This window comes from Enhydra lutris, unplaced genomic scaffold (assembly GCF_002288905.1).
Source record: "Enhydra lutris kenyoni isolate GAN:26980312 unplaced genomic scaffold, ASM228890v2 scaffoldscaffold15, whole genome shotgun sequence".
In the NCBI taxonomy this organism is placed as follows: domain Eukaryota; kingdom Metazoa; phylum Chordata; class Mammalia; order Carnivora; family Mustelidae; genus Enhydra; species Enhydra lutris.
In genome coordinates this window covers 3,898,159-3,909,903 of record NW_019154099.1, presented here as the reverse complement: position 1 = coordinate 3,909,903, position 11,745 = coordinate 3,898,159, and the positions used below count along the sequence as shown (strand labels likewise).

The following is an 11,745-nucleotide window of genomic DNA, read 5'->3' as shown; positions in this document are numbered from 1 at the left end:
AACAAAAACTATATAGAATCTCAGGAAATACACATTATTTCAAAAACTGTATACATGTGGATCTTTAAAAAAGATCAAAAACCTACCCAAAAAATGTTAATTGATATGATCTCTTGGTAGGCTAGTTTTATTTTCTCCTTTGTAACATACTGTATTTGCTAAACACTCCCCTATGAATGTTGTACTACTTTTGCAATCTGAAAAAAAAAGTAAAACGTACACTAAAATAAATCAAGCTGTGGCTATATAAACATATTCTTTAAACATGGAGGTTAACCATCAGAAGTTAAAAGTGGTTAAGAGTGATTACTTCTGGAAAATGTAGTAAGAGAGAAGGTGAAGGCAAGAGACTGTGCTTTCCATTCTAAAACCTTTCAGACAATCCAATGTGTTATTCTAAAGATTAGACATTATGGTAAGCTTTTCACTTATTAAAAAAAAAAAAAAAGCTAGCGGGAAGACTAATGGAAAAAAATACAAAAAGCAACTCCATTTTATTTCTTCTAAGAATGTGTAGGCCTTTGTGAAACCTACTAGTTATGATTACTAGCTTAGCTGTATGTAGTACATCATGTTCATTCACACTCCAGAATTCTAAGTACGTGCGTATAAAATGCAACTGGATTTATAGAAGTAATTTCTTACCTACACTGAAGGCATATTTCAATTAAAAAAAAACATACAGAGTACAAACAAAAGTGAGTTTATTTACAAAAATCACAATAATTACAGATAGTACAAATTGAGAAAATCTCCCGTTGTGACAAAAGCTACCAGCTTTCACTTTCAAATGAGGGTTTTGTTATTTCAAGATAAGATACACAGTCAGTGATTCACTGCCCTTATTTAGAATGCTTTTCTAAATAATTCCTGGGGCTGATTAGTGGTATGTACATGGGTCATTTCCCTCAACTTTTATTTCCAGAACTACTATGTTCAAGTCCAACATAACTGGAATATAACGGGGTAGAGTGGCACTACTTTTTTTTCCCAACAGTAAATTTTGATTTAAATTCTTTAAATATTTACTTAGTGGTTTAGAACTGAAACTATGATTTTTGGCTTTAAAGTCCAGTGATTTTTATGGGTTGTACAATTCCACTATAGCCAGTATGACCTAGCTATTTATTACGGGCTTGCAACTGTTTAAGAAACAGAATTCCATAGTAATCTATTCTGTTCTGTTTGTTTTCTAGAAAGGGAGAGAGGTGGGAGGAGGGGCAGAGGGAGAGAGAATCTTAAGCAGACTCCATGCCCAGCACAAAACCTGAAGCAGGTCTGATCTCAAAACCCTGAAATAGTGACCTGAGCCAAAATCAAGAGTCCAACGCTGAACCAAGTCACCCAAGTGCCCCCACAGTATTCAATTCTGTATGAATTTTGTCTTTTGTGTGTTTAATCAGAGTCACTACTGCTGCTAGAGGAGTCTGTTGACATAACTTCTACATCATCTTCATTTTCTTTATTATGCCCCGGAGGTTCCAACAAAAAGTCATTACTGTGATTTGGTGGTAACATATTCATTGACATGTCATTTGACTGCCATGGATATTGTGGAGCAAGGACATCTGAAGAAAAGAAAGAAGAATATGTAATAATACTTCTACCAATAATTAATTTACTTCTTAATTACTTTTCCCCTCATGCACAGAATCTGAAGTAAATATTTTTTTAAGGCCAGGAATCAAAATGTACATTTGGCTAAATTAACGAAGATCAAAGTTATCATGGAAAAGCCTATTTTAATAACCAAACCTGCATTTTATTTTTTTAAAAATCATGCTTACATCTAAGTAACTTTATATATATATATTTTTTTTATCTAAGTAACTTTAGAGTCAGTTGACCTAATTTTTCTTTTGTAAGACATTCACAATGACAAATCAAATGTTTCTTTTATATATATTAAGTCGTATATATTATTCTATATATTTTAAATAGCTAACATGTACTACACTATTACAAGTTAAACTACTTCTTAAGCTTTAAATCCACTCTTCTCCCCGACCCTGAAAACATTTCTCCTCTGCCCGAAGCCACAATGTTAATCTTTGTCAGTAGAGGGCACTGGAGGGACTCTGCAAGGGGAATAGGACTAAGGCATCGGATGTTTCCCTTCTCACTCCTGTGGTAGCTTGCTCGCCCTCTAGCAAGTTTCAGTAGTGTCTAAGTCTCACCATCACCCTAAAGGTGACTTCCCTGCAAGGATCCCTGGAACCCTAGTGGATAATTTCCTGCTTGCTGGCTCCAGCCTGTGAATACCTCATCTAACTTCTCTGCCATCCTGTGGGCCACAGCTACATCCTCTCAAAGGTGCCACAATATGAACAGCAGCCTGAGGATGGGGGTGGGAGAAACCTCTTCTCAGGGGGTCCTTTCTTTGGGTCATCTGCCTGGTCCTAAATGTAGTAGCTGCTCCCCACATCTGTTATTACTGTATTTTTAAAAAGCAGTTCTCTTTACCCTTTAGTAGTGAGTATCCTATTACTAATTAGTAATTCTTTAAATTTTCCTTGTTCATACTGCTGATGTGGTTTCTGCCTATTGACTAGACTATGACTGGCATATAATACAGAATAATAAAAATGAGAAAAATGCAGATATCTAGGGGAACTAACACACAGTGAGTTCTCAGTTTGTACTTTAGATAGTTAAAAATGATGTTTACAAAGCATTCTTAACAACATAGGAACATCCTTACAATAAAATGTGAAGCAGAAAAGCGATATCCAGAGCATGTTTTTAACACTGCAAAAAGTACAAGAAAAAATGAAATAGATGTAATATTAAAAGTGATTGCTCAAACAAAACCCCAGTTTTTTGTTTTTTTATAATCTTCTAAATACTTTTTAAATGTTCTACCAAGCAAGTCACCTACAAAAGATAAAAGATGGGGAACATAAAATAAATATAAAAATAACACAAAACTATATGCAGAACTTGAGGAAGGCCAAAATTCAGAATGAACCAAGTCTCTCAGAAGTGCTATTTTATTTAGTTACTGAAAAGCCCATAAAAAGCTATTATTCATTTTGTTAATTTGGGAGTTTTCCAGGAGTGGGTTCACTTTGTATTCTTTAAAACGAACATATGTATTTCTTATTTTGTTTGTCCAGTATATTTCACAATTTTATTTAAAAAGCTGTTTAGGGAGCCTGGGTGGCTCAGTGGGTTAAGCTGCTGCCTTCGGCTCAGGTCATGATCTCAGGGTCCTGGGATCGAGTCCCGCATCGGGCTCTCTGCTCAGCAGGGAGCCTGCTTCTCTCTCTCTCTCTCTCTCTGCCTGCCTCTCTGTCTACTTGTGATCTCTCTCTGTCAAATAAGTAAATAAATAAATAAAATCTTTAAAAAAAAATAAAATAAAAATAAAAAAATAAAAAAATAAAAAGCTGTTTAAATTTTAATAATAAAAGAGAGGACTAATGCCCGAGGAAAATAACCTATTAACAAATAAGAGAAAAGTCAATTTATTCTAATTTCATGAACTCCAGCTAGAATAGTTTTTACACTAGAGAGCGGGATAAATGGCAGAAAACCTGGCTATTAAAACGAGCTGGGTCTAGAACCTCAAACGTCTTCAACAGCCAGATATTCCTTCATCATGTCTGCAGAACCTTGGTCTGTTTGAAAGCACTGTTCTGATTAACATTACCTGGCAATCTGCCTGCTGCAAGTGCATCCCCTGGTAAATGACCATTTACACCATTAGTGGAAGGATTGTTCATTTGACCCAATAATCCACTTCTCATCTCCAAATCAGTTGGGTATGGCCTCCGTGGGTCCCCTAAAAAAGACTGCTTTTAATTTAATCTTATGCAAAATAAGCATTAATACCATCTCTGAAGTACTTATTTTCCTTGACTCACTCTGAAAAACTCAAAATACCCATTTTCAATAAGGTCATATTATCAACTGCTATTAAGAGCATAATATATTAAATTTAAAAATACATGCATTTTGTCTTTGAATCTGTACAGTTAATATATTATTCTCTATGCAAAAAAAAAGAGAAAAGTCTGTCATTTTAGCAATTCCAAATGACAAACTAAGAAAATTATAATAATCTTGATTCTTCTAACTTACCTACATTTCCAAGAAGAAAATAACAAATGATACATACACTGAGAGAATAAACAGATCATGATACATTTTTTTTTTTAAACAAGACAGGACTGGAATACTTATTTGAAGGACTGTGTAAATTAAAACTTTTCCTAACCAACCTCTTTGATCTTGTCATTTAAAAACTAATTCCTAGAAATTTCCAGAGGAGGAGTATCAGGAGCCAATGTTCACTTCTAATCATGGGAGCATACCATTTTGTTTTGGGATGATGAAAACTTGGCAGATTTGGACCAACTTTTTGGTAATATTTCTTACTCACTCCAGATCACTTACCCCCAAAACTGTAAGTTAACCATAGTGTTTTTAGTATAGTAAAATACCACCATCATGAATTACTGATGTTGAGATACTATTTCCCACTCCTCCCAGAAGACTGCTGTTCCACCTTAGGTCCCTGTCTTATAAATGTCTTATGTACTATCAATATATATTGCAGTTTTTTACTCTTTTTTACCCTTTCTAATTACTCCAGCTTTATCCAGTCCCATGTGTTTGCTGTTGGGTGCTCAGTGCTTCACCTTTATCACTGTACAGTTGGGACTGTCTTGATTCCAAGGCCAGAACACTTGATGAAATTCCAATGGTTCTAAAAAGTGGGCTTTCTGGCCAGCCTGGGTGTTACTGTCATATAAATCTATAGCTTTAGAATCATCACGTATCATTTGTACTTAAAACATTAATTTATGATTTTTCTTTAAAAAGGACAGAAACAGAGGCCCCTGGGTGACTCGGTTGGTTAAGCAACTGCCTTCAACTCAAGTCATGATCTCAGGGTCCTGGGACTGAGTCCCACACGTGGCTGGCTTCTCCCTCTCCTCTCCACTTGTGCTCTCTCACTGTCTCTCTCGCTCACTCTAATAAATAATACCATAAAAAAAAAAAGACACACAGTCCCTGTAGCTAAAGTTTTGTAGAAAACCAAACTAATAAAACCCATGACCCATATTATTTCTTCTAAGATATTAAAGATATGAAAATATATAGCAGATGTTTCTAAGGATAAATACATTCTATGTTTAAATCATTCTATGTTTAAAATTACAGTCACCTAAAAATTTTTAAAACCAATATGCCTAATAAAAAGAGAAGTATTTTACCTGGAACCCAGGTCAGTGGGGCACATACAGCATTACTTGCACTAATCCTATGTGCATACTTAATTATTTCTTCAGAGGAGATGGCACCTGAGAGAGTCAAGAGGAGAGAGTAATGTTAGTCCAGTAACTTAAAACTATATAAACGCATGTCTCATAGTCACACATCATACTTAATTTTAAATTATCTGAAAACAGGATAATCTGAGTTGCCCACCTTCCCCAATAATACCTAATAATATGTATATTGTTAAACTTAACATAAGATTTCGCAACTAAAGAACAAGACATCTAGAAAAAAACAGCTAACAAAGTATCAAATTTGGGACATTAGCAGGACTAAATTCACTAATCTCAATTATTAACTACCATTAAATATTCTTACTGTTCTCAAAGCAACAATGAGCACAAATAAAAGAGGAAAGAGTGTTTTGTCTTCCAGTGACATCTAAGCTATTAAGTTAGAGCAGCAGTTCACACTATACCGCTCAATCATTGGCTTGATGTGACTCTACGATTTTAAGTAGGCCTACGTAGAAACATGTCCACAATATATTCATTAGATTAAAAAAAGTAAGCTGCTAAATAATATGTGTAGCATGACCCGGTTTTTGTTTTTGAATATGTACATATATGTATTTGTACTGTTATATTTGTATTAAACATCCAAAAAAATAGACACACACAAACATGACCAGTAGTTATCTGAAACAGGAAAAGGAGAGTTAGACAATTTTGAGATGACTAAAGGCAAATCATCTACAAACCATTAAAAACAAGTAACCAAAATTTTCACTCTAACTTTTAGTACCTAAACTCAAAAATCCAAAATGGAAATCTTTTAAAGAGAGGAGGAGGACAGGAAAAGGCAGGCTGGGCGTCTGCACCATTACATGTGCACATGTCCCAAAGCACATCTAGTTCTGACTTCAGGACACTCTAGTCCCACCCCAGCTGCCCACTGCACATTCTCTTTCACTTTCTGTCCTGTCTTTTAAGATCCAACTCACATCCCACTTGCTTCCAGCTCACAGTTCTCTTCCCTTCTCCCAACAACTTTATAAACTCATTGTCTTTACTGCACATATGGATACACAGCCATAACTTGCCTTATATTATTGCTTCCTAGAGCCTGAAAAAGTTTGAAAACTTCCCAATAATACATAGCACAGTGCTAGCATCTAGCAGACACTTTATAATAAAAATTTATTGGAATCATTTCAATAGCAGCAAATGATTACCAATAATACTCTCAGCCATTTCTTGAAACCAAAACTTGGACTTTTCAGAAAGTCATTCAATATTCCCAGAGTTCTTACCTTTTCTTGCTTTTTCTATTGATTTGAGTTTTTCTTTTGCTTGGTAAACAGCTGTTGCCTAATTTGAATATTAAAAAAAGAAATATGGTTTACTCTTAACTGTATCAAGCAGAATTTTTGCCTTAATTCACAAAATCATGAATCCCACAGGAACAAAATGCAAAAGATGGAGATCCCCACAATTTATTTGCAATGTTCTGACACTGTTTGGGAATCATTTGTATGAGTTGGTTAATGAAGTAATAATGTATATTCATGAATCACTCTTCATCTACAAACTGTTAGAAACAATGTGTAGATTGGACTGTTTACTTTTTGGGGGGGGCTGTAACCAATTTTAATTAGCACCCCGCTGCTCTTTTTTTTTTTTTTTTTTTTAAGATTTTATTTATTTTTGAGAGAGAGAGAGCCCACGAGTGGGGCGAGGAGCAGAGAGAAAAGTGGACTTCCCGCTGAACAGGGAGCTTGATACGGGATTTGATCCCAGAACCCTGGGACCATGACCTGAGCTGAAAGACAGTCGCTTAACTGACTGAGTCACCCAGGAGCCCCTAACATTTTTTTTCTTTATGCCTTCTATCAGACATGTATAAGAGATCCACATTATATACCAGTCCCAAAGCATCCTATTCTCACATTTAGTTCAAGGATAAAAACACCAAAATATTATTTTCTCATTTACAAGACACATTCTTGGATTGATAGTCTTACTCATTTAGACATTACCATTACCTCTATGCTTAATGACTGTTATAATGAAAACACCCACAAGCCACCCCCCCAGTTACATTAAAGGGTAAAATGAAGTTACATATACATCCTCAACTATAACACAGTGGTTAAGAGTATGGAGTCAGAGAAATAGGTTTAAGTTCCATCTCTCTACTTTTCACTCTAACTGGGCAAGGTAACTATTAATTTAAAACCTCAGTTTCTTCATCTGTAAAATGGAATAATGGTACTAACCTAGCATGATTACTAAGGAGATTGAGAAAATCCATGTAACCTGCAAACAAGCACAAGGCCTGATGCACAAGTGATCAATAAATGTTAGTTGTTATTACCTAAATCATAAAATTCAGTCTTTTTACAGTTCTTGTGTTAACTATCTTTAACTCGTTAACAACATTTTTGGAAATCAAATCTAAAGAATAAAATCTGAAATGCAGAAGAAAAAGACGACTTTTTGCAATGATATTCTTCAAAGCCTTATTTATAACAGAAAGTTGGAAAGCTAAACAAAGAGGATACAACATAAGAAAAATGCTTAAGTTTTAAAAATAAAGGGCACCTGCATGGCTCAGTGGGTTAAGCCTCTGCCTTCCTAGGATCAAGCCCCGCATCAGGCTTTCTGCTTGGTGGGGAGCCTGCTTCCCCCTCTCTCTCTGCCTGCTCTGCCTACTTGTGATCTTTCTCTCTCTGTCAAATAAATAAATAGAATCTTTAAAAAATACTTTATTAAAAAAATTTAAAAAATAGTAATAGAAATCCACTTAATATCCTACTAATTATGAGATTAAAAAAATGAAAACGTCTGGGAAAAAAATCACTATGTTGTAACCTGAAACTATGTAATATTGTGTGTCAACCAGACTTCAATTTAAAAATCAATTATAAGCCTACTGGAAAATTAAAAAAAAAAAGTCTGAGGCTGAAATAAAATGCACAAAAGACTAATGGCAATCTGAATAGAGGGACTAACACAATTTTTTCCTCTTCCTTCTACCTCTCTTTATTTTCTGAAATCTTTTAGTAAGTATTACTTTCCTAATGGAAAATAGATTTCATTACATATTTTTTAAAAAAGCATTTACTTGGGGTCATTTCTTCAGCAGGAGTGGTTAATTTACCCTGAACCACTCAGGTTTCTATTTACTGGAGTCTGTTTTGACACATTTTGAAGATTGATCAGGGATAAAGATTCCCACAATGTCTGGTCCATATCTGGTCCAGAATCAAACTCAGCTGTTTCTGCAATACCACCATATAACAATTACATTGGTTAGTACTTAGTGAAATAACTGGGCAAATAATAGCAAAGAAATTGTTTTCAAACAATAGCCAAGAAGAAAAACAAAAAACCAGATCCCACTTAGAGTGGCAGACTAAATTAATATAAATTTTAATCCATTTATAAAATGATACATATTTATACAGATTTAAAAATATTTTTAAAACTGAAGATTTAGACTACTAATAACTGAAAACTTCTAATAGGACAGGATAAAAGTAAACTTCCCAGTTCTATTAATTCAATCCTGTGAAATCTTTAAATAATGAAAATATGGTTCAAAAACAATGCAGACATCTGAAAATATTAAGTAAAATAGGGAATGACAATGGCCTTTCATTTAACCAAAGTGACAAGGTGTCACTTTTAGACTTAGAAAGTCAAGTTTTCTGCCACTTCAAAATACTTGAAGATTTTTTTTTCAGAAATAGATTAATATCCTTTTTTACCTTATCTTCTATCAACTTACCAGTATTTGTTCTGCTTCCTTGAGCTGTTTCTGTAGTTGCTGAATATCACTGTCTCTCTTCTCCACTTCCTTTTCTAAAACTTGCATTTCATGATGGATTTTTCCCTGATTGAGTGCCAATTTCATCAGTTCTTGAAATTCCCCATCTCTGTGAATTAACAACTCCAGGACCTGTCAGATAACAGCTGATTAAGGCAGACAGCAGAATACTGAAAAGTGACATTCCAATGAAGCAAAAAACTCATATATGAATTGGTTAGGCTATAAAATTTTAACACCCTCAAAGTATCATCCAATCAATGTTAAGAATAAAAATAACCTACTTATGATTATTTTGGAAAACAGATTAATATCAAGACTTTCTACTTTTTCTAATTATATGCTATTCTTTCATAAAAAACAAGTCTTCAGAAGTACCAATATGCCAAAATGAGGTTTATTCACTTCCCAGGTTAAGAAAAAATTTTAAAGTTTATCCTTAAAAATATAACATAATGGAGGTTCCCCCAAAATCTGGTACTTGAGATGATTTTAATTGACATGAAGAACTTTAAAAAAATTTCTACAAACTAAACAGTCTGATTAAAAATGGGCAAAGAGGGGCGCCTGGGTGGCTCAGTGGGTTAAGCCGCTGCCTTCGGCTCAGGTCATGATCCCAGGTCCTGGGTTCGAGCCCCACATCGGGCTTTCTGCTCAGCAGGGAGCCTGCTTCCTCCTCTCTCTCTGCCTGCTTCTCTGCCTACTTGTGATTTCTCTCTGTCAAATAAATAAATAAAATCTTAAAAAAAAAAATGGGCAAAGAAACTGAATCGACATTTTCCCAAAGACATACAAATGACCAAAAGTACATGATAAAGTGCTGAACATCACTAATCATCAGGGAAATGCAAATCAAAACCACAACTGGATATCACCTCACACCAGTTACAAAGGCTGTAATCAAAAAACAAGAGAGAAGAGTTGGTGTTGTGAAAGATATGGAGAAAAGAGAACCCCTGTGCACCAATGGTGGGGATGTTAACTGGTGCAACCACTATGGAAAACAGTATGGACATTACTTAAAAAGTTAAAAATAGAACTACCATATGATCTGGCAATTCCACTTCTGGGCACTTATCTGAAGAAAATGAAATTATTATCTCAAAAAGTTATGGGCACCTTCATGTTCATTGCAGCATTATTTACAATAGCCAGAACATGAAAGCAAACTAACCATCTATCAATATATGAATGGAGGGGCGCCTGGGTGGCTCAGTGGGTTAAGAGCATTTCCAAAAATAGTAAATAAATTTTCAAATGGGCACATCCCATTAATATTTAATAGTTTCAATGAAAACTAAACAGGAATTTATGGTACTAAATATGAGGTTTAATTTTGTCCTGGGGTGGTGGTGATAATAACCATTCATTAATAAGCTCTTCCTATCTGTACTTAACACGCAGTAACATAAATCCTCATAACAACATTATGTGACAAGGTACTGTTGTTTTTTAAGAACAGAACTGCTAGTCCTTACAAAGTATAAGAAAGGTTAGTGCTGATTGGGCAGGTCTTAGTTATGAACTACTGAATAATCAGTATGCCTACAAAGCATATAATAAATGCCTAGAAAATAAAGTCAAAATTTGTATTCATTTTGCTCATTTTGTAACAAATTCTTTTTTGTTTTTTAAGATTTTATTTATTTATTTGACAGGCAGAGATCACAAGTAGGCAGAGAGGCAGGCAGAGAGAGGAGGAAGCAGGCCCCCTGCTGAGCAGAGAGCCCGATGCGGGGCTCGATCCCAGGACCCTGGGATCATGACCTGAGCCAAAGGCAGAGGCTTTAACCTACTGAGCCACCCAGGCGCCCCTCATTTTGTAATAAATTCTTATTTAATTTCACAGGTATTTATCAATAAAGTATCTGAGACTAGCATTCCCCTATTAACATATTTCTCTATAAGCTTCTTCTAAAAACAAAATAAGCAACATACATAAAACAACTTTTATATCCCTAAAATTACCAACTTTTACTACTTATAGCCTTATCTAATTCCCTCTCTCCACCTGAGGGGATTAATCTTTGAAGAAAACAAGTTTTGAAGATTATTTATTTGTCAGAGAGAGAGAGAGAGCACAAGCAGGAGGAAGCAGACAGAGGGAGAAGGTGGCTCCCTGGTGAGCAAGGAGCCCGACATGGGACTCAATCCCAGGACTGAGGGATCATGACCTGAGCTGAAGGCAGATGCTCAACTGACTGAGACACCCAGGTGTCCCTGAAGAAATTTATTTACTCTTCTCCTACCCCCTTAACCCCTCATGTTGCATCTCCTCTCCCTCATATCAGGGAGATCATATGATAGTTGTCTTTCTCTCCCTGAAGAAAACAAGTTTTATGATACTTCTCTATTGACAGTCAATCAAATTCCTCTGCCCTCAAAAAATATCATAAGATAAAACTAAGATAATGATGGGGCACAGAGCTGTCTCGTATCATTAAAAAGGTTAATCCTTCCCAGATGTTTTCTTTTTAAGTTGTTCAAAATTATGGTAAAAAACACATAAAATGACATTTACCCTCTTTAACAAGTTTTTGGATCAGAAAATAAAATCTGCTCACTGCAGAAAATTACAAAACACAGAAAGGAATAAAGAAAATAAAAACTTGTAAACTTAACATCCACAAAATAATTTCTATTAACAATTGCATGCTTTTTTAATATTTTATTTTTTATAAGCATATA

The 11,745-nt window shown here is 34.9% G+C and overlaps 1 protein-coding gene across 1 annotated transcript in view; it reads right to left on the bottom strand.

Annotated features, from left to right (window-relative positions):
* Window positions 1-687: 687 nt before the first annotated feature.
* The window catches only part of LOC111146976 (mediator complex subunit 4), a 47,430-nt gene continuing 36,372 nt past the window's right edge, over window positions 688-11,745 (bottom strand). The window contains exons 5-9 of the mRNA XM_022502779.1: window positions 9,019-9,189; window positions 6,539-6,596; window positions 5,223-5,309; window positions 3,653-3,784; window positions 688-1,568 (exon numbers count right to left, since the gene is read on the bottom strand). Coding sequence (XP_022358487.1) covers window positions 1,396-1,568; window positions 3,653-3,784; window positions 5,223-5,309; window positions 6,539-6,596; window positions 9,019-9,189 — 621 coding nt within the window. The 3' untranslated portion in view covers window positions 688-1,395. The remainder of the gene's footprint in view (window positions 1,569-3,652; window positions 3,785-5,222; window positions 5,310-6,538; window positions 6,597-9,018; window positions 9,190-11,745) is intronic.